The 27,060-nt window shown below is 38.1% G+C and overlaps 1 protein-coding gene across 3 annotated transcripts in view; it reads right to left on the bottom strand.

The window, feature by feature from the left end:
- The window catches only part of DYNC2H1 (dynein cytoplasmic 2 heavy chain 1), a 166,287-nt gene that overhangs the window by 23,909 nt on the left and 115,318 nt on the right, over positions 1–27,060 (bottom strand). For all 3 annotated transcript variants that reach the window (XM_065047277.1, XM_065047353.1, XM_065047417.1), the window contains exons 83-85: positions 14,983–15,099; positions 5,137–5,346; positions 1,861–1,950 (exon numbers count right to left, since the gene is read on the bottom strand). In XM_065047277.1, the coding sequence (XP_064903349.1) occupies positions 1,861–1,950; positions 5,137–5,346; positions 14,983–15,099 (417 nt within the window). The remainder of the gene's footprint in view (positions 1–1,860; positions 1,951–5,136; positions 5,347–14,982; positions 15,100–27,060) is intronic.

Here is a 27,060-nt window from a genome sequence, read left to right as displayed (position 1 = left end):
ATGTGATCTGACTAGAAGCTTGAGAAGCAAAACAGACTGACAATATATTATTAAGAATTGCTTCAAATACAACCATATTATATATTTGACATTAAAAGTAATATATAAATATAATAACTAGTATCTGGTCATCTGTCACTACTTTCTATTGTCACCAACAAAAAAATTATAATGATATACTGCTTATGGATACAGCTAAAGATCTACTGTAAAGCTCTGCCTTAATAATCTGTCCTTCTTTTAGAGTGAATAAGTGTTCAAAATTGTAAATGTTTTCCTCATAATAACCTTACATAAAAATGAGTAATTCAAATGTACAATATTGTCAACAGATTGAACAATGAAAAGGGAAGATTACTATCATGGTAATGTAGCACATTTGTCAATAGTTTAGTGGAGTAATATATGGAAATAAAAACTTTTTGAATATGCTTAGTTGAAAATAATCTATTACTGTTAATACTAATTTCATTGTGTGTCACTCTGCTACATTATCTCCACTTTTGTAAGGCTTTGTACTTCACACAGAAGCTTGAACTCTAATCTCAGGCTTCCATTTTAAAAAAATCATATAAGTAAGTAAAATCACATGCAGTTTGCTCAAAACCAAATACAGGTAGAAGTCACAAACTGCAAGGTAGCCTTGAAGATTATGAACAGTATTGCCTCAGCCCCAAGTGATGCTTTATCAATGATAATGACTATAACAGTCAGGCAGTAGGGTCTAAGTTCAGCTCTAGTTATATGACAAATACAACATCTGAACATGCATTATCACTGGTTGTTATACACAGCGTGTTTCAAAAAGATGGACCCAATTTGAAACCACTATATCTTTGAAACTGAGGCCATCTTTTTGAAACACCCTGTATATTTACACTTTATTGTTTATAATTTGAGCATTTTGTGAAGGAAAGGATAAAGAAATACTAAGCATCAGCCAAAATAAATGGTTTGCATAAAAAGAATCTTATTAATACTTCGGAAACATGTGTTTGATAGGTTTTTTAGAAAAAGAAATGCCTAGAAATAACATTGCCCTCAAATCTTCCTTCTGAATCTTACAGTCAACTCTAATGTTCACAGAAATTTTCCTCATATCCCACTGGACAAGACTGTGTTAATCAAGATCAAAACCAGCAGCTTACTATTACTTGCCTGGAGGTAATGGAAGAACTGTCCCTCCTAAAGCAACCTTCCTCCCTGGAAGGTTCTCGCAGTCTCCTCTCTATGTATCCAACATGATGAAATCTGTTTCCTTAAACACTAATTAATTTACATAAATGACTTATTCATTTTTCCAGCTATTACCTTAAATATACCTCTTCTGTTAATCAAAGTATAGATAGATGTACCTTAACTGAAAATTTTCTTCGTCTCTTTTGCACTGTATTGACAGAGTTGTTGTCAGACTTCTATTTTAGCTCCTTGCAAGCCTGGAGAATGCAGATGTTTTCCTTATTTGCTTCAAAGACCAGTCTTCTATTAATTTCTACATTACCTCTACAAGAACTGCTTCACTTTATCTCTTTATATATGTCTCTCTACCAGATCAAAAAGTGTGTCTTAGATGTAAAGATTCATCTGAGTAAATAAATCTAACTTTTCCCCCACAGTTCATCAGAAAGACTGACTAAAATCTAAGATGTAAATGTTACTGTATTTAAAGTTACTGACTTCAGATTGCTCAGTCTATTGTATTCACACTTCTCATCTATCTTTAATTTTTTTACAGGCCTTTTCATGCATCTAAAACTCTTTGGGATTTGAGTTTGGAAAGGCCTACTGTAGTGTAATTCACCTAATATACCATGGCACTGAACACCAGCACAGTGAGGTAAAATTACCCTTCAAAATTACCTGTATAGCAAGTGCTCGGGCTACAAGACTTCTAAGATATTGTAATGGATCTTCTGGACCTTCCCACTTCGTTTGCCATGTGAGGGGACACTGAAATATAAATATATTTACTGAAAGTATCCTTTTCAAAACCATCATCATCACATTTTAAGCTATCAATTTCAATGACATTTTAAAACTCTGGAGATAAAATATATCTACAAAGAAAAAGAAGGCAATACAAGTAATATAATGATCAAAGCATACAACCACTAATAGGAAGATCATATTCCTGCAAATTCTTTCTGTGGTGCACACAGATACAGTATTGATGAAGAACTTAAAAGAACCTCTGCCATGCAATAAGGAAACATCAGTAGGTTCCACAAACACTTCAAAAAGGCCTAAGTTGATTCTTTCTTGGAAAGCCACAATGTCATCTTTCAACTGCAGCCACAGGTTTCCACTCCTTTGCTGCTGTCTCCTCAGACCTGAATATGCAGTTGTGTGGCTCTGTGGTAAAGTGAATCTGGTACAATTCTCTGCATGGTTACCTTCTCACCATCTTAAAATATTTGTAGAACAACACCTGAGAATAAAATCCTGCAAGACCTCCCCACACAAATTTCTCATTGACTCCAAAAACAAAGGCTTAAAAGATCATAGAATCATTGGATCACAGGATCATCTTTGGTTGGAAGAAACCCTCAAGATCATCGAGTCCAGCCATAACCTAACTCTAGCACAAAACCATGTCCCTAAGAACCTTATATGTGCAACACTTCCAGGGATGGTGACTCAACCACTTCCCTGGCCAGTCTGTTCCAGTGTCTGACAACCATTTCTGTCAAAAAAAGTTGCCTACTATCCAATCTAAACCTCCCCTGGCTCAATTTGAGGCCATTTCCTCTCATCCTGTCACTTGCTGATTGGGAGAAGAGACCAACACCCTCCATGCTACAAACTCCTTTCAGGTAATTGTAGAGAGTGATGTCTCCCCTCAGCCTCCTTTTCTCCAGGCTAAACAGCCCCAGTTCTCTCAACTACTCCTCATAAGACTTGATAGATTTCATCCTTATAAGGATAAATGCATTAATTGCACCCACTCCACAAGAATTTGTAAAGCACACTGAAATTGCGTCTGCCAGATTCTTGTACTTAAGTGAAAGGGAATCGATGTAAATTACCTGGGGAATATTGCACAATACTGAAGATGCTGAGCAAAATACACAGTTTATACTGTTTAACATTTAGAGTTGCATTTTCAGGAAGGTTCACAATCTCACAGCATATGTGCAGAACAGATTTTCAAAATCTGATGACAGAAGTTTGTAAAAAAAATAACTTTCAAAGTAAATACTCCATGTGAACCTTTTATAGATAAAAACCGGAAAATATCTGGATCTGTGGACACTAATTAAGAGTCAGTCGAATAAACTAGAAAATATTCAAGAAAAATAATAAGCACAGTTAGCTGATTGCTTTTTACATAATGATGAATTTTGAAAACCTCTTGTATTCAAAAACATTATCCTTGAATTTTTGCAGAATCTTTTGCTAGATATGCATTTACAGGCAGTTCACCAATCTATCATTTAGAAGGCATCCACCTAATGTTGCTAATAGATCACTTTAAATTACTCTACATTTAAAGTAATAGCTTAGCTAATTGTTAGTATGGAAGCATTGTTCAGATGTACACTAACATCAATTTTGCACAAATAAGGCAAATTGCTGAAACCATTAGAATCGTACGTCTATTGAGTTTCACATTTCTGTTGGTAACCTACCAGCGTCTTCAGGTGCTATAATCTTAAAAGAACTACAGTCTGGGTGCTTTCAAAATATAAGTTTTTTAAATAGTCCTTTGTTATGTAATGCGTGGCCACACTGAACTAAACAAGAACAGTGTGTAGAAAATACATGAAACAAATCACTTTAAGATGATAAACATGGCGAGGTGTAGCTGCTGCAAATACTGCTTCATGGTCACAATCCAATAAAGTGATCTGTCTCAAGACCGTGGGTAAGTAAGCAGATGAAATGTCAGAAATACTTTGTTCAATATATCAGGAAGCACTGAACTGATGTTTGTGAGAGATAAAAATGCACAGAATCTTTAAGTACATTTTTGTGACAGTGATCAGCTTCACAGCTCCTGCTGCTTCCAATTTAAGAGTGCAGCTAAAGCCCACAAGCAAGCCACACTCGCTCGCTCAGTAACAAGAAACATAACTATAAATAAAAAAAATGGCCACTACATGTATAATTTGTATTCACCATGACTTTTACTTAGCACCAATTTCTACCAGACAGTCAAAAAGTGTTTAAAATGGCAATGAAATTGCTAACATGAAAATGTTAATTTATTCTAATTATACTGCAATTTTGCTAACAAATGCTGTCTTGTGAATCTGAAGAGAGAAATAACTTAATTATTGTTTTAATTAAAAATTTGATAGATCAATACATGCATATCAATCTTTTTAACAGTACTTGATCCTCACATGAAGATAAACAAGATATTAATAGGAATTATCATTCATTGTAGGGCCAATCTCAATATCTGCACATTAGTATCAACACAATTTATCAATTGCTGCAGGTGAATCAAAACCATGCAGTTTCATGTCAATGTTTGACTATCTTTGGAATCCAGTTATTGAGCTATTAATGACAGAGCATGTGAATTTGCAGTCACTAATTGTACCAGTTTAATAACATGCCCAGTTTGACGGCAGAAAACATGGAAAAGGCACACGTAAAAATTTTGTTTGCTTTTCTTGCATAGAGTGAGATGACAGGTCAGCATGACAGGTACAGCTTGTCTGGTGTGATATAGCAATAATCCATAATGAATAAATGCAGAGAGTGGATTGTGATTACAACTGCAATAAAAACTTAAAGAAATTGAAAGAATTAGGAAAAGGGACAGATTTACATGTTCTACTGGCTAATGTATTTGACTTATCTAGCATGATTTGGTGTTTGAAATGGAAATGCTGTTCCACAACTTCTAATCTTATTGGATTTGTCCTTAAGAGAAAGTCTGATGAAAGTATAATACAATCAGAAGCTTCTGCAAGTACTTGAAGCAACATTTTTCTGGGTTTTCATTCCAGAAAAACTATGGTTTTGTTTTAAAGTCACTATTAATAAAAGAACTTCATTTTAGAGTCTCTATCAATAAAAGAACTTAGAGAAAATGGTGACATGAAAATATGCTACAGAACTTTGTTCAGTTTCCTTGAGATTTTTTCATTGCATGTAATACAATGTCATGACAAAATGACTTACCTTCTGATTCAGCAGAGCGCTTGCTAGTCTCTGTACTTCAGAACTCAGTAATGAGGTACCTCTGATAACTTTACTTAATGAAGCAAGTGACTGATGGACACTTTGCACAAGGCGAATGGCATTGAATTGTTCCAGAGTAATGAATGATAAGATTGGAGATCCTTGTTGCTCTGCAGGAGGAGACACCTTCTGATGAATCAGGTTAGAATTCTAAAAAAGAACATGTGATGTCCAGTTAATAAACTCAGGGAAAATATTATGCTATGCAAAACATTCTTTGTTTAATTTGCAATACTTCGCATGACCTTGTTACCTTTGAAGTAATTCAGATATCCCTCCTTTTCTGACACTGGATTAAAACTGTAATAATACTTTCAGTATTGTCTGTGAGATGTTCAATAAAGCCACCACTCTTCTGATTTGACTCTGCCTACCCAATTACTTAAAAAATGCTGGAATTTCTGAAAAATCTCCATTTAGCTGAATCACTGCTTTTAGTGCTAATGTGTCAATATAAAAAGCAGTAGTTTCCCCAGCACAACAAGCCTGTATTGGGCACTATATACCATGATGCCAGATATAGCTCATTTTGATAAGACTAGTTCAACCTCAAAGCAAATTAAATATAAATGAATAATAAATACAAAATAAATATAATATTTTGTGTAAATCCTGAGTAACTCAGGCTCTGAGATGTACTGCTGCTTTCACATTGGCATTTTTATTACTTACTTCCATTCCATTACAGCTACTGAAAACCCAAATTTATTCAATCATTTCAAGAGATGCTGCACCGAATTCCAGTTACAGAACTTAAACCTTTATTGGAAAATTATACAAGGCACAAATGCAAAAAGAAAACCCTAGACTTTGGGAGAAAAACGTTTTCCTATTTGAATTTCTAGTATTTTATTTAAGGTAAAATGAGATTTTACTTCCACTGAAGTATCTCCTAAAATAAAAAATAGGTTTGACTTTTTTCAGATTAAATAAACTTCTGAATTGTCACATGGCATCTTGCTCTCCAGAACACACAGGATCTCTGCCTCCACGGTCATTCACAGGCACTGCAATTTTGTCAGAACTTCCACTTGTTTTTCATTTCAAGCCCATATTGCACTCAGCTACCAAACAAAAATATGAGAAAAACTAAGTGAAAGAGTAATACAGATATTTTGGTTTATGACTAACTGAAAAATGAAGGATAAAGTCTTCTCTCCATTATTATAAACCTATACAACAAGGTTACTTACTGTTCAAAGTGTAAGAAACGTACAGTAATTAGAACTGTTATGTTTTGTATTTTTGTCTCTGCATGCACCCTGACATCACAGTACCAGTTTAACTTCAATTTTTCTGAGACCATAGTTTGTTGAGTATATATAAAATGTAATGTAAAACTACCACAAGCTATTAGATAATTTCTTACTGGAGTATTTAATTGCACACAAAATGAAGAACAACAACATTGCAACTTGCAGGCTTTGCTCAGTCTTTCAGATATAACTTAATAAAAGAGAAAGCCTCTAAGTTCCTCAGTACTGAGGAACTCCTATGAACTGCATACTCATTTCATCACTGTTTTTAATGCTTTCTCCTGATAATTTATTAAAACAACCCATCTGTCATTTTTATAGGAAAATTAAATATGAATACTGATATCAGCATTTACATTTCAATGAATCATCACAGAATGGTTTAGGTTGGAAGGGACCTTAAAGATCATCCAGTTTCAACCCCCCTGCCATGGGCAGGGACACCCTTCACTTGACCAGGTTGCTCAGTGGTCTTAAACAGTTCCAGGAATGGGGCATCCACAGCTTCTCTGAGCAACCTGTTTCAGTGCCTCAGCACCCTCAGGGTAAAGAATTCCTTATATTTAATCTAAATCGACCCTCTTTCAGTTTAATGCCTTTACCCCTTGTCTTATCACTGCCTCTGTAAAAAGTTCCTCTTCAGCTTTCTTGTAGGTCCTCTAGGTACTGGACAGCTGCTATAAGGTCTCCCTGGAGCCTACTCCAGGCTGAACAACCCCAACTCTCTTAGCCTGTCTTCATAGGAGATGTGTTCCTGCCCTCTGATCATCTTCATGGCCTTCCTCTAGACTTTTTCCAATAGGTCCATGTCCTTCATATGTTTGGGGCCACAGAGCTGGATGTGGTACTCCAGGTGGGTTCTCACCAGAGCAGTGTAGAGGGGGAGAATCACCTCCCTTGACCCACTGGTTATGCTTCTTTTGATGCAGCCCAGGATATGGTTGGCTTTCTGGGCTGGAAGGGCATATTGCCAGGTCATGCTGCGCTTTTCATCAACCAGCACTCCCAAGTCCTCCTTCTCAGGGCTGTCCTCAATCTATTCTCTGCACAGTCTGTATTTGTGCTTGGGATTGCCCCACTGAACTTCCTGAGGTTTGCATGGACCACCTCTCAAGGATGTCAAGGTCCTTTTGGATGGCATCTCTTCCCTTCATTGTGTTGTCCACATCACACAGCTTGGTGTCATAAGCAAACTTGCTGAGGGTGTGCTCAATCCCACTGTCCATGTTGTCAAAGATGTTTAACAGTGCCAGTCTCAATACCAGTGACCGAGGAATGCCACTTATCACTGGTCTCCACCTGGACATCGAGTCTTTGAGTGCAACTGTTCGAGTGTGACCATTCAGCCAATTCTTCCTGCACTGAATTGTCTGTCCATCAAATCCATGTCTCACCAATTTAAAGAAAAAGATGTCATGTGGGACAGGGATAAATGCTTTGCACAAGTCCAGGTAGGTGACGTTAGTTGCTCTTCCCTTATCAACCAATGCTGTAACCCCATCACAGATAGCCACCAAATTTGTCAGGCACAATTTGCCCTTAGTAAAGCCACGCTGGCTGTCACCAATCACCTCCTTACATTCTGTGTGCCTTAGCATAGTTTCCAGGAGGATCTGCTCAATGACCCTGCCAGGCACAGAGGTGAGACTGACTGGCCTGTAGTTCCCCAGGTCTTCTTTTTTTTCTTTTTTAAAAATGGGGGTTATGTTTCCCCTTTTCCAGTCAGTGGCAACTTCACTGGACTGCCACTTCTTCTCAAATATGATGGGTAGTGGCTTAGGAATTTAACCTGCCAGTTTCTTCAGGACCCACATCGCATCTGGTCCCACAGACTTCTGTACCTTCAGGTATCTTAGATGACTTAGAACCTGATCTTCTCCTCCAGTGAGTGGTTCTTCATTCTCTCAGTCCCTGCCTTTTCCTTCTGCAACTTGGGTGGTATGGCTACAGCACTTGCAAGTGAAGACTGAGGCAAAAAAGGCATAGAGTACCTCAGCCTTCTCCATATCTCGGGTAACCAGGTTTCCTGTTTCCTTACGGAGAGGGACTACATTTTCCCTAATCTTCCTTTTATCACAGATGTACCTATAGAAGCTTTTCTTGTTGCCCTTGATGTTCCCAGCCAGATTTAATTCTATTAGAGCTTTAGTTTTCCTGATCTGATCCCTGGCTGCTCAGACAATTTCTCTGTGTTCCTCCCAGCCTACTTGTCCCTGCTGTCACTCTCTGTAGGTTTCCTCTTTGTGGTTGAGTTTGTCCAGGAGATCCTTGTTCACCCGTGCAGGCCTCCTGGCTTTTTTACCTGACTTTGCTGGGATTCATTGTTCCTGAGCTTGGAGAAGGTGATCCTTTAATATTAAACAGCTATTTTGGGCCCCTCTTCCCTCCAAGGCTTTATCCCATGGTTCTCTACCAAGCAGATCCCTGAAGAGACCAAAGTCTGCTGTCCTGAAGTCCAGGGTAATGAGTTTGCTGTTTGCCCTCCTTACTGCGCTAAGATCATTTGACGGCCACTGCAGCCAAGGCTGTCCTTGAGCTTCACATTCCCCACCAACCCCTTATTGATGGCAACAACAAAGTCCAACAGTCAATGCTCTATTACCTTCCCTTAAAATCCATCATGTATATAACTCACATCAGCTTTAAAAATATCCTCATGACCTGCTTGGGGAATTAAGATGAAGAACTGATGAAGTACTGAATGCTTTTCCTAATAACGAGAAACTGAAGATAGGTTCTAATCTTTAGCACTGAATACTATATTATGCTATCAGTCTTAAATGAGGTGTATTTTGAGACTTTGATAATTTTCTCTCTTTCACTTCTGTACTTGTTACTATCGCAGTACATTACAAGACTTCCTATAGTCTCACTAAAGCTGCTCCAGAGTTTTTCTTCATTAACTTCCTAAACTCAAGCTTTTTCAAACTCTTATATGTTCTGAAAATTACCCCCTCAAAATGTATCAAATATAATGAAAATAAACTCATATACCTCCACTAGTTCTGCCTTTGATTCAGAATTCAATTTTGGTGGGTTTTGGAAACCTCCATTGACCTTTTGATGTACCCGTTCTGCCTCCTCACTTGAGTCTCTCTGCCTGTTCTTTCAGATATTAGCCTCTCACTGTTTATTACACAAATTTTTCATTGTGGAAAATAGAATGACCCTATATTTCTGTTTCATTGATTTTCGTTGGTGAAAAAAAAACATGGTTCTTTTGTTAAAGCTGAGGTTCCTGATGCTTTAGACAAATGCTTTAGACAAAGAGGAACAACCTATTAATTTTCAGAACTACTTTTGCAATTGTCTTGCAGCACTATGCAACTTTAGAAACATAAGAAAAGGCAGAACACAGCACGACATCTTAAGACCACATATTCAGCAAAACCCATTTTGAAGCAGTTGCTTCCAAATTTTTATTGTGGGTGGGTCTTCTAACTTTCATGGAGATACTAAAGGGTTTCCCTGGAACAAGGCAGAAAACGCATCCATTTTACAACAACAATATAGCACTGGATCCTGTCTCTGTACTCATGACAGATAGTTATTTGGACATGATGTAACACTTATGCAGCCCCATTGTGTACGCATATTTTTGTGCTTCTCTGAAAACTGTTATATGATGGGAATCGCCTGAGTTCCACTGGACAGTGACTTTCAACTGATCCAGTGATCTGACAATGAAGTGCTTGTATAGGCCCCGACCTACCCGCTGTCCTGGCAGAAGTCTATGTGGGAAGAAGACGGACACCAGGACACAGGCTGGCTGAATTATAATAGTCTGATGGCCCAGCCCCAGCCAACAGGCTGTATTGGGCCACCCTTCCACATAAAGGAAGATTTATTTCTATTTTTAATTAGTGTAACATTTGTTTGACAAGGTATTCAGTGATGGCTTCATTTTTTTCAGTAAAACAGTCTTTCATGCAAACTTATACTGAGCATCTGAGTATTTCTGTTTTCTTTTTTTACTTAATGGCTGGTTCATGAGAGTATAATTTGATTAGTGTTAAGCCGTTATTAAATCACACTGTTATTAAATCACACTGTTATTAAATCAAACTGCAGAAGCAGCTTTAGGACAGTATTCATTACAAGGGTGTTTTCCAAAGGCAAAAATTAAAATGCATGTTTTCAAATGAAGCTAATATCAATGAAAATGTCAAGATATTCTGTATTACTCCAGAACAGCTAAATAAAAAGAGGAAGTTTGCTTGTGTAACTTTCAATACAGGAGTGCACTGATTTGAACCACATTTTAAGTATTTTATTTAAAGTAAAATTCAATGAAAAATTTCAAAGTCTGCATTCTGCTTGAACTAATAAACACTGGATGAAAGGCAAGGAGTTTCCACGGTTCTGCTGCTATGGATAGACAGAGAATAATAAACCACACAGCTAGACAATTTCAGAATGCCTGAATAATTGAGAGTAACATTTAACAGGGCTTTGCAAAATGTATGTCACTAAGAGGAAAAATGAGTCCTGCAAATTTCTAGAAATATTTCTGAAAAAGTAGCAACATAGAAGTCTTCAGTACTGTAGTAATATATAAGAATTATTTCCGATTTCAAAACGTCTAAACCAAAAAAACCTAAAATTTCCAGTGTCACTGTTTGGCCACAAAAGCTGTGATAGCTCTAAAAACTGAGCACAAAGTACTACAATTCACAGAATCACAAAACAGTTGAGGTTGGGAGGAATTTCTGGAGATTGCCTAGTCCAGCCCTCTATAGCAGGTGCCCAGGACTGTATCCAGTCAGGTTTTCAATATATCTACAAGGATGGAGACTCCACCACCTCTCTGGGCAACCTGTGCCAGTGTCTGACCCTCCTCACAGCAAGAAAAAGTTTTGCTTTCTGTTTAAATGTCATTTTCTATGTCTCAGCTTATGCCTATGGCCTCTTGTCCTGTCATGGGACACCACTGAGAGGGGTCTGGCTCTGTCTCATTTATTGCTTCCCATGAGCCAATACACACTGATAATATGCCCCTAAACCTTCTCTTCCCCAGGCTCAACAGCTCATGTTCTCTCATCCTCTCCTCGTACGACAAGTGCTCTTGTCTCCCAATCACCTTAACGACCTTCGAAATCCTTGGAAATTGTTTCAAGGATTATTTGCTCAATAACCTTCCCAGGTGAAGCTAACTGAACTGTCATTCTCTGAATCTTCCTTTTTGCTCTTTTTAAAGAAAGAAGTGACATTTGCTTTCTTTGTAGTCCTTGGGAATCATCCCCCAATGACACCAATCTTTCAAAGATAACTGAGAGTGGTCTCACAGAGGCAGCAGCCAGCTCCCTCAGCACCCATGGGTGCATCCCATGAGGGCCTGTGGATTTGTTCGTATTCAGTTTGTTGAAACACTCCCTAACCTGGTTCTCTTCCATGGAGGGTAAGTCTCCCGGGCTCTGTACTCTGCCACTGCTTTCAGGGACATGGGATTGGTGAAGGCCAGCCTTACCAGTAAACAGAGGCAAAGAAGGCTTGTAGTACTTCACTCTTCGCCTTGTTCTTTGTGGCCAAGTCCTCATTTCCTCTCAGTAGAAGGCCTAAACTTTTCCTAATCTTCATTTTGTTGCTGATGTACCTGTATAAAACTTTCCTATTGCTCTTGTGATGGGTTAACAGCACCATACCTGCTGCTAAGTTACAGACTGGAAAGTTGATTCCATGCCAGCCATACTCAGTTGTGATGGGCTGACCTTGGCTGGCTGTCAAGTGCCCACCAAGCCACTCTCTCACTCTTCTCCTCAGCAGGAAATCTTACTGATCAAGACAAAGGCAGTTTAATTAAAAAAAAAAAAAAAAAAAAAAAAAAAAGGGCAAAGGCAGCATGCAGAAGCAAATAAAAACCAAAGGAGGTTTGTTTTACACTTCCTACCAGCAGGCCATGCCCAGCCACTTCCTGGGCTTCAGTACATAAAACAGTTGCTTTGGAAGACAAGTGCCTTAATATCAAATGCCCCCACTCATCCTCCTTTCCCTTTGCTTTTACTGCTGGGCATGATGTCACCTGGTATGGAATATCCCTTCAGTCAGTTTGGGTCAGCTGTCCCAGCCATGTCCCCTCCCAACCCCTCAGCCACCCCAACCTACCAGCTTTAGGGGGAATGGAAGGCTGGGAAGACAGCAGTACTGCTCAGTAACAGCCAAAACTTTAGTGTCTTACCAACATGGTACTAGCTACAAGTGCACAGCACAGCACTGTATCAGCTGCTATGAGGAACGTTAACCAGCCAGACCCAGTACACCAGTACAGCCTTTCACATCCCTCACCAGAATCAACTCTAGATATGCTCTGGCTGCCCTAACCCCACCTCTGTGTACACAGGCTCTCTATGCTCGATTTTTCCCCCAGCCGTCCCTGTTCCCTTCTCTTTGACATTTTTTTTTTCCATTTGAGTTTTGCCAGGACCTCCTTGCCCATCCATGCAGGACTCTTGTTGCCATTACTTGGCTTCCTGCATTTTGAGACTTGCCACTGGGTAGGGGCAATTCCCAATATCAACATAGACTGAAAGATTAATGGATCGAGATCAGCCCTGCAGAGAAGTTGGGGATATTGGTGGATGAAAGACTGGATGTGAGCCGGCAATGTATGCCATTAGACCAGAAAGCCAATCACACCCTGGACTGCGTTAAAAGAATCATGGCCAGCAGGTCAAGGACACACTTCTCCCCCTCTGCTCCACTCTCCTAAGTCCCCATCTGGAGTACTGCATCCCAGAGGGTCCAGAGGACAGCCATGAAAACAATCAGGGGGCTGGAACATCTCTCCTGTGACAACAATGAGAGAGTTGGGGGTGTTCCTGGTGAAGAGAAGGCTCTGGGGAGACCTTATCGTGGCCTTTCAATATTTAAAGAGGGCTTGTAAGAAAGATGGATAAATACTTCATATACCAGGGCCTGTAGTGACAGGACAAGAGGCAACAGTTTTAAATGGAAAGAGGGTAGATTTGTACTGGATATAAACAAAATTTTTTTTTTATGATGAGAGTTTAGAGGCACTGGAACAGTTTGTCCAGAGCAGTTGTAGATACCCCATCCCTGGAAGTGTTCAAGGCCAGGCTGGATGGGGCTTTGAGCAACCTGGTCTAGCGGAAGGTGTCCATGCTCATGGCAGGGGGTTGAACTAGATGAACTTCAAGGTCCCCTCCAAACCAAACCATTCTATGACTCCATGATTCTATACTAAAGAGTCTACAGCTAAACATAAATGCTTCCAAAACTGAGAGGAAAAAAAGCTTTTACAGACTTCAGGAATAGATGGGGTTTGTGATTTTACTTCTTCATAACTAGCTCACATTTTAGCTCACATTCTGTGCCCATTGATGCACAATTAACGTATGATTGTTAACTTTGGCAGATATTCAACTATTTTCTGTATTCCAGTTCCCAGGTCTTTATTTAAAACTTCTGAAAACAAACATGATGCCTTCATTGAGCCATCAATAAAGAATTATAATGTAGAACTGTATAAAATATATGTAGATTTTTTAAAGATGCCTAGACTTTTCCAAAGCTTAAAGCAAGTACTGGTGGAACAGACTGTGAAAACTAATTTTAATAAAAGGCATTATTATTTAAATTTTTTGAAACTTACTCAAGCAAATGTTCTCCAAAAAGCCAAAAGCCCTACATGAGATCAGAGGCCATCCTACTCTACAGGAGAACTTAGAAATGTAAATAAATTGATCTGCTAATAGCATAAAAATGTTAGAAAATCAAAGTCCAAGATAATATAGGAATCTTTTTTAAGATATCATGAGCAGTAAAAATGTACGCCAAATACAGATGCATATGGTAACTCTACAAATAATAGAGAGGAGAGAACACATAAATATTGCATAATTCATTTTTCCCTATTTAAGCAGAAAAACAGATTGAGGAGAAAGACAAGGCCTGCATCAGGTCCAGCTTCCCTTGTCAAAGAGCTCTCAGGCTTGATTATCTCCACCTGGGTGACTAAGACCATCAAGCGCCACAGGCACCACCACTATGTGGCTTCAGCTTCATACTCACAGCTAATTTAGGACATGAGCTTTAAAGAATGGATGCTTTGAATTTACCAAGCTAAAGTTTAGTAATTATAAAGAACTAACCATTAGCAATGTATGCTGTCAATGAGCATTAATGTAGTGTGGTTTTGGTTTACTGTTTAAAATTGACCTCATCAGTCTTCCAAACACTACAATCAAAATCTCTAATTTTCTGGTTGTATATGTATACATATACGCAACACTTTTGCCTGAGCTCTTGCAAGGAACGTTTGCGGGCCTAAAGGTATATTTAACTCTAGTCAGGAAGATATAATGGGAGGTGTCACACTGAAATATACTGCTATCTCATATATAGACTTCAACTAATTACATACATGTAACATTGTACTTACCGCCTCAAATGCATTTAATTTCCTTTTTCATGTCTTATGTTTCAGTATTCAGGATAATTCCTTAGACTTTAGTTTTAATGTAGATATTGGGGAGAAAAATAAGTTCTCCTTTCAAATTACCTACTTTCCTACCTGATTAAGTTTCTTCCATAGGTTGAGAACAGGAGAAAGTTCAGCAGACCATATTTCTCTGTCAAATTTGCAGCCAGCAGTTACTGACCTGCTCAGGATCCGAAGCTGTGAAATTACCTGAGTGATGAGAATACAAATGCAAATCTTTAAGAAAGACAGACAAACTTCTTTTAGTACAAAAACAGAATAGCAAGTACTCTCTGATTTATCTACGGAGTATGCTTTTCTGCATACTTAATTACTAATCGTGATCTATTCAAAACACAAACAATACTCATATCAAGAAATATTACATACTTGAGTCTCATTCATATTAAGACCAAAACAAAGAAAAAAAATCCATATTTTTCTTATCACAGTCATTGCCTTTGTTCAACTATAATTGAAAAACTAATGAGGTGTGTAATTAATTAAAAAGCCACTTTTCCACAAAATCTACAGACAAAACTCAAGCTCTGTCTTTAACTGGGCTCCATCTGTAATTTAAAAAAATCCCAGTTCATCAGGTCCAACGGCCTTTCACTGTTAGTAAATATGGGAACTCCACACATAAACTGATCAAATATATATATGCATATATATATCTATATATAAAGAAAAAATACTGAAATTTAATTACTTCAATGATATTGCAATCTGTCCCTTAAACTGCATATAAAACCCCTGGTATGTGTAGGTATTCTAGCTAAGCTGAAGTTATTTTTCAGTGTGTTTTTTGCAAGACATGTTAGAGAACTTACTAATTCTCTTCTCTCTTGCTTGACTTCAAAGAATTAAACTTGATAATAAAAAATGTATTAGTTGTTCAGAAGGACTGGACTATGTAGTTGTGAGACAGACTAAGGCAGGAAGCAAAGTTCCTTCTGCTGGGGTTTGACTTATTTTCTGTTCTCAAAGATGTGCAGTGATGTAGTGGGTTTTTTTGATTTTCATTTCCTTTCACTGAAGCAAACAGCACCTTCTTATTTATCAGCTTTGATAGGGACTATGAAGCAGTACAATAAGATAGTACACTGAACCATTACTTTAACTTTTATAACATTTACTAGAACTTTATTCTGATGTGAAATGTCTTACAAGACATAGAACAAAAGATAAATATATATAGCGTATAAATACATAAAGTCTATCTCTACAACATATAAACCTATATTAAGAGAAACAAGTTTAAAAATACTTTTAATAAAGCAAAAATAGTATTCTTTTCCATGAAAAGCTCACGTCTTAATATGTTAATTCTGAGAAAAATATTTTTGTTCCCTCAGAAATGACAATATAATCTGTTGTCCTAGCGAATTATGCATAGTCTGTAATTCCAGATCTCAGAAATGATGAAAATAGGATTTTTCTTTCTCCATTATATTTAAGGAACTAAAGTGAAATTAATTGCACGTCCTAAAAAACACTATTAGTTGACAAAACCAGCGTCAAAGTACTTTAAGTCACGATCCTGCAACTTGGTTTTGAAGAGGAACTACATGTATACCTAATAAATATATGTCCTGGTGTTGTGAACTGCCCCCCCCCCATTTTGGAAGCAATGGAAGGAACTGGCCCGAGTCATGTGGCCACAAACTGACCAATAGGGGTATTCCATCCCATTCACGATTTCCTGCATATAAAAGCAGAGGACGTGGACTGGCTTGCTCTTTTTTTTGCATCGGCTGCTCGGCGCATCGGTTCTTTTTCATCGGACTGCTTTCCTTCATTCTGCTGTTCCTGCAGCCTGAGGTCTCGTGCTGTTTCCGGTTCAACTGTGGGGTCCTGCTGGACTTCAGGACTGGTTTTACAATATTTGTTTCTGTGTTATTTTTCTCTGTGTTCATTTTCCTAGTCTTAGTAAACGTTTTCAAGTTTCCCAATTCTCTTTTCCTTTACTTTCCTCTTTTCCCGTCCCGCCCAAAGCCTAGTGAGAAGGAGGGGGAAGGAGGGAGGGCGGGCCTGAAAGGGGAAGGGGAAAAAAGGGTGAAGGGAAACCATCTGCCATGGTTTTGATTGTCTCCCCACGATCAAACCACGACAATATCTGGAAGAAGCATCTTACTGTACCACAAGCTTACTTTTGCCTAGTCTGAAACTGCCAGAAAGGAAGGGAAAAATTAGCTGCAGTCAAGGGAAAGGAGTAGGTGGAGTGAACAGAGCTTTGCCGGGAACAGGTGACGAGCCAGCTGGGAGCTCACAGGCAGGGACCAGAGGACAGACCAACACAGGTGGTGCTTTAGTACACGTGTGCTACAGACTCCTTGATTGAGCAAGTAGATGAAGTCTTCTTCTGACAGCTTGAGGAAGCCAAACAATCACAAGCCTTCATACACATGGGAGACTTCAACCAACTCAGTATCTGCCATTAGGGCAATATGACAGGGTTCAAGGAATGCAGGACATACCGGGAATTTGTTGAAGACAATTTCTTTATACAGGCAATCAATTAATCAACCAGAGGAGATGCTCCATTTAACCTATTGAGAATGAATAATGAAGAACTAGTATAAGATGTGAAGGCCAAGGACAGCCTTGGCTACACCAGCCATGATATTGTGGAGTTTAAACTCCTGAGAGGAGAGCAAAGCAAGTAGCAGAATCATAACACTGGCCTCAAAAGACCAGATTGCAGCTTAGTCAGGGATTTTCTTCACAGGATCTAACGGGCAACTGCACTGGAAGGCAAAGGAGACCAGGAGAGTTGGTTCATCTTCAAGAACTAATTCCTCAAAGCACAAGAACAGTCCTTTCTGATAAGCATGAAAAGCAAACCAAAGAACAAGCCTGGCAGAAGATTGATCTGGATGAAGAGGAAGATCCTAGTGATCTCAAACGCAAAAAAGTATTCCACATTAGATGAGAGCAGAGATGGACTACACAGAAAAGCTATAAAGACATTGCTCAATTGTTTTAGGATGGAGTGAGGAAAGCCAAATCTCAGCTGGGTTTGAGACTAGCACTGGATATGAAGGCTACAAGAAGGGTTTCTGCAATATTCTGGCAGCTAAAGGGAGGAAAATAAAATACGAGTCACTGCTCAGTATAGATTGGTATGTAAAACACCATCTCATCCTCTCATTCTCAAAACTTAATTTTAAATGTTTATAATTATTTGTGTGCTCCAGCTATTGTCTATAGCAGAAAAGATTCTTGTTTAATTTACAAATAAAGTTTTTCTCTGATAAATGTTTTGGTCATAGTATCTTTATCATTCTGGTTATTCTTCCCCCTTTTCACTCTGTGCTCATGCAAATGTTCTGAGAAGTAATAGAGACAATAAACACACATTTGTGCCTTCCAGATATCATTCTTTTAGCTGTAGCTCTGGCTCCTATAATTTGTTTTTGGATAATTGCCTGAAATCATTTGCAAAGAAATAAAACATTTATATCAAGTATACTTTACTGGTAATTCAGTACCTAGTACTTCATATAAACTTGTATATTTATACTATAGAGCTGCAGGAAGTTTATGTGATTGCTTTGTGAATATGGAGGATGGAAAATATTAAGTATTGCATTCTTTTTTTAAGTGTCCTCATAGGTATAAACACTTAGCTCCCTATAGCTGAAAATAATTTGAAAAGCAGTGCCTGCAAGATCAAGTAAAGTATTTTCTAATGCTAGTGTATAGAGCTAGCTAACAACTACATCTGTTTCTGCTTTGTATTTTTAATCAAAGTAGTCTAAAAATACTGGGATCTGGTTATCAAAAGTTAAGCACATAAATGAAACATAATCATAGAACCATTAAATCATTTTGGTTGGAAGAGACCGTCAAGATCATCAAGTCCAACCATAACCTAACTCTAAACCATGTCGTTAAGAACCTCGTCTAAAAGCCTTTTAAACACCTCCAGGGAGGGTGACTCCACCACTTCCCTGGGCAGCCTGTTCAATGCCTGACAACCCTTCCCATGAAGAAATTTTCTGAATATCCAATCTAAACCTCTCCTGGTGAAACTATTTCCTATGGTGAAACTATGTCCTTTCACTTGCTACTTGGGAGAAAAGACCGATACCCTCCATGCTACAATTTCATTTCAGGTAGTTGTAGAGAGTGAGAATCAAAAGAAATAAAGTTTTAATTCTCAGTGCTCTAGAGTACTGTGTCATACTATGATCTTTATAAAATGTTTAACTCTTTCCAATTCATTCCACTTCTTCTCCCATGTGTAACACGTACAATGATACCACGATAGCACACTGTTTTCAATTTACTGTCATTTTTAAAAAAATAATGGTTCGGATTGAAAGTTTGTGTACTGGTGGCTCTTTCAGCCTGAACACTTTTGGAAAATTTTAGCCTAAAACAGTCATTCACCTTCAAGAAACCGAGGAAAATATATTTTAGTCATGTCAAAATACTAAGGTTGACCTCATCTTTGAACTGCCTCAGTAACCCAAGCTTCTGTTAATGCACTGAAAATTTGATGGACATTTTCAAATGTGTCATTTTCACATCCAAGTCTCTCAAAATTTAGTAAAGCATTAGAGATTGTAAAATAATAACTCACGTTATTGCTTAAGTATCATGACAAGTTTAATTTTAGAACTTAAATGATATTGTATTCTCACGAATCGCAGTGAAGTTTCTTACACTGCTGACCAGTCTGTGCTACTTCAAATCAGCTGAAGCCTGAGAAAAGGTTTATTCAGTACTCTCAAATCAGTCGCTTTCTGGATGTTACGCAAATGAAAAGGGAAACGTATTTTTTAAATAAGATCATAGAATATTTCAGGTTGGAAAGGACCTTAGGAAATCTCTTGTCTTATATCCTGCCTCTCTGGATGACTCATTCCGTAGATTTACTGTCCTAATGATGTAAAGGTTTCCTCTAATATCCAGTCTGGACCCTTCTTGTTTCAGCTTATGTCCTGTAAAAACAAGAGAGTCATATGCACAGAGTGGGACAAAGAACGTATTAAGATTGTGAATGATCTGAATACAATAGGAGTGGGATGTATTTCGCTACTAGAATGACCGGGCCTATCACAAATGTCTCTCAGGTTACATGTTATGTTTGCCGTCACTCCACCGACCTGTTTTCACCTCTGGGGAAGAAAAACAAGTTTGGAGTTAGAAGGGAAACTGGATTTAAAACAAACAAACAAAAAAGAAGGCATATAGGGAATACATTCCTGGAGCCCACATGAAAGATAAAAATGGCTTTGTAAGGTGTCAGGATGGGAATGAGAACACAGACTGGATGAGTGCCTAAAAGGAGACCTTGAATTAGCTGACAAAGGGAATATGATTAGGAATCTGTATTTAAGGAGATAAAGTAACTTTTTGGTTGAGAGAGCGCACCGTACATAGTCACTGAAATAATATTTAAAACAGACAAGCACAAATGCACCTCACCTACCTTCAGGTACTTACTTAAAGATTACATAAAGTACAAAGATTGTCACCTTAGCCTCCCTACATAATCAATAGACAGATCTTAAGAGGGATAAATGGTCATTCTGAAGTCGCTCCTACTAAGTACATAGGAAACCTACGTTCTTCACATAAGTACCTCAGATGGGTCTATGTTGTAGAAATGAGAATGAGGATTTTTGTTTCCTGGAAATCTAACTTAAAAAGTCAAGAAGAATTCAGCTCCTCTCAGTACACTATAGCTGTCTTACCATCAGGTCAAATTATTATCAACCTCAGATACTTATTCTAGGATGAGATTAATCATGCCTCAAACACGATACTTCTGTGACCACAAAGAGACACTGAACGCGACCAGCAGAGATGCAGACATTGAGGTTTGCTGAATCATATCCTTTGCACCCTAGTGTGGAAACGTACCAAGCAGCTATGTATATACTTATAACACTAAGGAAACTGAAAATCTAATCACAGTTGTATAAAATGTGGTACTCACAATAAGAGTACATTTAAAATACCTAACCTCTGAATGCCCACCTTTGTTACCTCAACATAGTCTTTTTAATATATTATACACTAAAAGCTCTTATATGTTGTGCTATTCCAGTCCAAATACATATCTAAATATTTTGAAAAAAATGATAAGAGTGAAAAAATCTATCACAAAACAGTGAAACATATCATCACTGAAAATGTGAGAAGGATGGAAAGAACGGTAATCAAAACAGAAAAAAAATCACCAATAATGGTCCATTTAAAGAGGGGTGAGAAGATATTCAGAACTTGTACATTTCAGTCTTTGTAGAACCTTCCTCTTTTAAGTAAGGTAAACTAATCAAAAACAGTATTTATATAAAAATTCAATAGAGTAATTTATTTGTGAACACTGCATCTAATAAATATGAACAGCATACAGAAACTGCTACTGAGTATTTTTTCCATTCTTAGTGGAAAATTCATACACTATGGCTTTTTGCATTTTCAGCATAGAAAAATATAAGTTGCATATATTAATAAAGGTGGGGTAGTCAAACTTAAAATGTCAATATTTATATACCTAGTTATTAAACTAATAGAGTATCTCAGCTCTTTCAACTGTTGCATACTTTATGCATTTCTGTGGATATACACTGTTATGATATTGACCAACACACCACAGTAAAAAAAAAATCACACATTTAGAAAAATTAAGAGAGATAATAAATAGAATGAAAAGCAATAAAGCTAATGAATGAGGCAATGTGGCCTCATATGGAACTACCAGAAAATCACGTTAGACCTGAAAATTAAAATAAAAATTCACAGAGAAATAAAAATTAGGAAATGTCAAGATTTTAACTTTTCATTCCCTGGACCCCTGTAAAAACAGATTTCTAGGAAGACAAAACCTATTTCTGATCTTTACTCATGCATAAGATGAGGAAAAAGTCTTGCCTTCAATAACTTAAAGCTACCACAGAAACTGCTGCTTCACAAATACAATATATAACAAACACGGGCTTGTATCTAAGTCTTGTATTTATTTCATAATCAATCTACCCTACAAATTATATGACAAAGTCAAATTTTACACATAGCATTACAATTTCAAAAAGAGGACTGCAATAAAGCCAAAAATTATGTCGTGAAATTCTGTCAATGAATTAAAAAAAAAAATATAGGATAAATGATTTCTGAGCTAAATATGATAACTGTTCTAGGAATACAAAATAGAAAAGATTTGCTAGTCAGATAACTGCTATATTTTCACGATGATGTAACAGATAAAAGGATTTTTGTTTTTGTAGAAAAAGCTAACAAACTCCTCTCAGTAAATCTACAGACAATGCCAAAGGAGATACTCTACTGCCATCTGCCAGTTTTAAAAGGATGCAGTCTTAGCACAGAAACCATTCTATGCTGAATTTCTCTAAATTGAACAATATATCCCTTTACACAGTTGTTCACAGAGATATTTCTGGTTTTATAAGACTTTACAGCTCAAACTAAAATATGAAGTTATAACATAGTCACTTTGGTAAATATTGGGAAAGCAGTAACTCAGCACAATGCAACTATGTCTTCATTGTGTCACAAGAGAGGACAGGTCTCAGTCTGATGTGCCTTCTGACAGAACTACATGTTTCCATACTGCTCCCTGTAGTTTGGCTGCAGTAGTTCATGTTGCTGTGAAAGCTGCCTAAGGCCAAGCTGCCAATGGAACCTCTCTGACTGTCAGTTTCCGCACGTCCCTTACCCTCTTTGCAAGACCAGGGTCCATGGAGGCTGTTAGGATGAGGGTATTTCAATGGCATTCCCAACCAAATCATTCACACTGCATGTGGGTGAGTGAGAAACAGTGCAGGTCTACGTTCGCTCTTTTGTTGTTCCCTCCAGGTCACCTCAAAGCTGCTCATTCACTCAGCGAGTAGGACTGGACTCGTTACAGAGATACATGCCTTCATAACCAAAATACAAAGCAAACGAGGGAAGATATTGCCACCACCTGTATCTTCTTTTATACAGAAGAGGATCATACACCTTTGATGCCAGATGATCCTCTGTAGAGCAGAGGTTCAGTGGAGGAGGAAAGAAAATCAGCAGGATGCTGCCAATGGACTGCACAAGCCCACAGCTGACCCAGTCAGTGTTCATGTTACACATACTCACAAAGACAACTAAGGGCTTTACTTTGCAGAAGGTCTCCAGGACATATACCACCTGGAGAACACAATGCCGAAAGGAAGGCTAGAAGAGGTTGTTGACCTTTGCTAATTACACACCCTGATAAAACTTAAGAAAACTGAAAAATTGTAGGCTAGAAACAGAAAACATGTAGAGTACCAATATGTTCTCATATGAATAGCACCAATCCTATGGCAGTTAATAAGGGCACTTGAAGTCCTGCACCAGTTCCCTGCAGTGGTAAGGGCTGTGCTTTGCAGCAGAGCACAGTACTGTGGCTCCCACTCTACTACGTGGCACGGCATATTTCTCTTGTACGACACCATAGGTATACACACAGTCCTCCCCACATTTTAAAAACTCATAAGTACTCAAATTGCTCAATTGCAGGGTAATAATATATGCGGTTTGGCATTACTCATCGATTTCTGCTAGAGCCTATTAGTCATGCATTTGTGATGTGGGATGTATTTCGTAAATGTCAGCAATTACATGCTCTGCACAGCTGATACAAGGGTTATAAAAATGCTAAATTATTTTAAGAAAATAGATTTATGTTCTTCCTGACATCTACAGCAACAACATAACAAGTTCAAGAATAATTTCAATTGCATGCCTTCAAATAATTATACTCATATTGCTCTATGTGGCATGTTCAGAATTATGGGGGAGCAGTAGATAAAAAATTAGGAACCAGTGCTCAGAGTCCCATTAAGGAGCTAGACTTTGAAACCAAAAATTCTGTCTGTTGATGAACACACAAGAAGCTACAGCTATCATTATACTACAACTGAACCTTGAAAAATAACCACACACCACATTTTATGCACAGTAGAACCAGTGCAGTTAGATGTAGACTGTAATATTGGGTGGACATACTCGGATTAACTTCACTTTAGCTGACTTGGGTAATAACAGCAGTGCAGGCCTGGTGTGTTATCTCAAGTATGATCCAGCAACCCAAGAGTTCCACCCTCCCTTACACATGGTGTCTCTGCTGCTGTCGTTAACAAGGTAAAAACCAGCATTGGAACTGTACTAAAATCAAAGACCTGACTACTTGCTGAAAAGACGAGCAGGTCAGCAACGAAGTTGAAAAAAAGAACCCAAGGATAAAATGCTATTACTGAAGTCAATGAAATCATTGCAATTATATTCAATGAGGCAAGATTCACTTCTTGTTTCCTGACCCTGGTTCATACCTTGCTTGCCTTACTAGATTGCCCTACTCTGTTTTCCATTATTAGTTTACTATTCATTTTAACTCAGCAAGTATTCATCACAAAAATTTTTATAAATGGTTATAAAAAAAAAGATAATTGGGTTTTTCTACAAAATTTCTAAGCTTCAAGCACAGACAGAACAGCAAAAGTAATTATTTTAAATGAGTACTATATTTAGCAGCTACCCTAAGGTGTGATGAGCAATTCCTTTTGACTTCTAATGGATTTCATTAAAGACTTTGTTTCTCTTTAAGCAGTTACATCTATAAAAAGAGCACATTCAGTGTGAGTTTTCTGTGCTAGTATAATTCATATGGAGTACACAGGCAACATACTTTTTGCCTGGTTTTGTAAACCTGACTATTCAGATATAACAATATTTTTGAGTCATCCAGACATAATGTGTGAATACTATTTCTATATGTTAAGTCTCTGATAAGGTTTCAAACTATTCAGCTGCCATTCATGACAAGTATGAAATTTCATAGTTTGAATACAAGAAAATTAGTATGAAATATAGACATGGGTCATTTCCACACACTTCTAAATAGTGCCTGTAACAATGTGCATTCTAGTCCTCTAGACATCAGAATTGATTTATAGAGCAGTGATCTGCAAGATGAGATTTTACTGAGTATGAGAAATAAAACACGCGAGCTTTATAATACGTCAAAGAAATGCATCAACAAATTTTTCATGGGAATTGTGTCTTAAAAGCTTGAATAAATTTCATGAGAGACTTGCTAGCCTATAACATTTTAACTTGAATTATTATAAGAGTAACCTTTCAGTCACAGAAGACCTTTTAATACCATTATTTGTAACTGCATAACTTTAGATTCAAAAATGTATGTGAAAAAGGTGTATTATTAATGACGACATTACTGAAAGAAATTTGTGAAGTGCTGGTAAACAGTCAACATTGCAAATGCAGGCAGGAATTATTATTTATATTTTTACATACGTTGGGGACAGGAATGAGGTAAACTGCAGAGTTAATATTTTGGACTTCAGGAAGGCAGACACTGGGTTATTCAGGGAACTGTTTGCAGAATCCTATGAGAAGTGGGCATAAGGGAGAGGGAAAATTTGAGACAGTACAGCAGGCAGCGCATTATTTTCAGCTGACTAAAAAGGGACATAAAGGAATATTTTTAAGTGAGCTTCAGAACAAATCACCTTTTTGTGCAATAAGACCAGTATTTTCAGCACAATGACTGTTTGGGTAAGCAGGGAGTGTCTCAATGGATTAGAAGACCAAAAAAAAATAACATTTAACAAGGGAAGGAAGGGAGGGAGGGAGGAATAAAGTGAAGGGAGGGAGGAAGGGAGGGAGGGAAGAAGGAAGGAAGAAAGGAAGAAAGGAAGGAAGGAAGGAAGGAAGGAAGGAAGGAAGGAAGGAAGGAAGGAAGGAAGGAAGGAAGGAAGGAAGGAAGGAAGGAAGGAAGGAAGGAAGGAAGGAAGGAAGGAAGGAAGGAAGGAAGGAAGGAAGGAAGGAAGGAAGGAAGGAAGGAAGGAAGGAAGGAAGGAGAGAAGGAAGGACAACTACTTCAGGATGAAATTAGAGAAGTCAAAGCCCAGCTGGAGATAAGACTAGCAAGGAACACTAAAGGTGAGACAGATTTCAACAAATGCAAAAGTTCAAAGAAAACATGGGGCATTTGACAAGTATGAGACAACATAAGTAAAAGATGGTACATAAATGCCTGAAGTATTCAATGGTCTCTGTGCATGGTTCAGGAAGGAAAAGAGAAGCTAATAATGGAAGAGAAACAGTCTACTTAGAAAACACGAACATACTTGAAGAGATCATCCCCCTGTACTCTGCGCTGGTGAGGCTGCACCTCAAATCCTGTGTTCCGTTTTGGGCCCCTCACTACAGGAAGAACATTGAGGTGCTGGAGAGAGTTCAGAGAAGGGCAATGAAGCTGGTGAGGGGTCTGGAGCACAAGTCCGATGAGGAGCAGCTGAGGGAACTGGGGCTGTTCAGCCTGGAGAAAAGGAGGCTGAGGGGAGACCTTATCACTGTTCACAACTACCTGAAAGGAGTTTGTAGCATGGAGGGTGTTGGTCTCTTCTCCCAAGTAACAAATGACAGGATGAAAGGAAATGGCCTCAAGTTGCACCAGGAGGGGCTTAGATTGGATATTAGGAAAAATGTCTTCACCAGAAGGGTTGTCAGGCACTAGAACAGGCTGACCAGGGAAGTGGTGGAGTCACCATCCCTGGAAGTATTTAAAAGACACATAGATGTGCTTTTTAAGGACGTGGTTTAGTGGTGGACTTGGTAGTGTCAGGTGCACAGTTGGACTCCATCCTACAGGGTTTTTTCCAACCTAAATGATCCTACGATTCTACTAAAATCAATGAAATCCAAATAAGGTTCACTCATGGCTGTTGGTCAATACGATGGCTAGACTGCTCTGTACTGCATATGAAAAATCAAGGCTATCAGGGGAAATACTTACTGAGGTTAAGGGTAACATTATGACTGCCTTAAGAAATGGAATTGAAAATTAATGGAATGACAGACTATTCCACCTAATCTCTGTCCCTGGAGAGATCATGGAACACATCAACATGGAATCCACTTCCAAACACTAGAGGGGAAAAAAAGGCAAACATAAACAGGCAAAATAGCTTTACCAAGAGCAAAGAATGCTTGACCAACCTGATTGCCTTCTGTGATAAAATGACTACATAAATGAGGGAAGAGCAGGGACACTCCTAATAAGGCTTTTGACATCATCTTTGAACACATTCCTGTTTTGGAAGCTGAGGAAGTATGGACTTGAATCATGATGTCAAAGAATAGGACGGATGGTAT

The sequence above is a fragment of the Columba livia genome, chromosome 1, assembly GCF_036013475.1.
Source record: "Columba livia isolate bColLiv1 breed racing homer chromosome 1, bColLiv1.pat.W.v2, whole genome shotgun sequence".
Taxonomy (NCBI): Eukaryota; Metazoa; Chordata; class Aves; order Columbiformes; family Columbidae; genus Columba; species Columba livia.
This window is presented reverse-complemented; position numbering and strand designations above follow the sequence as displayed.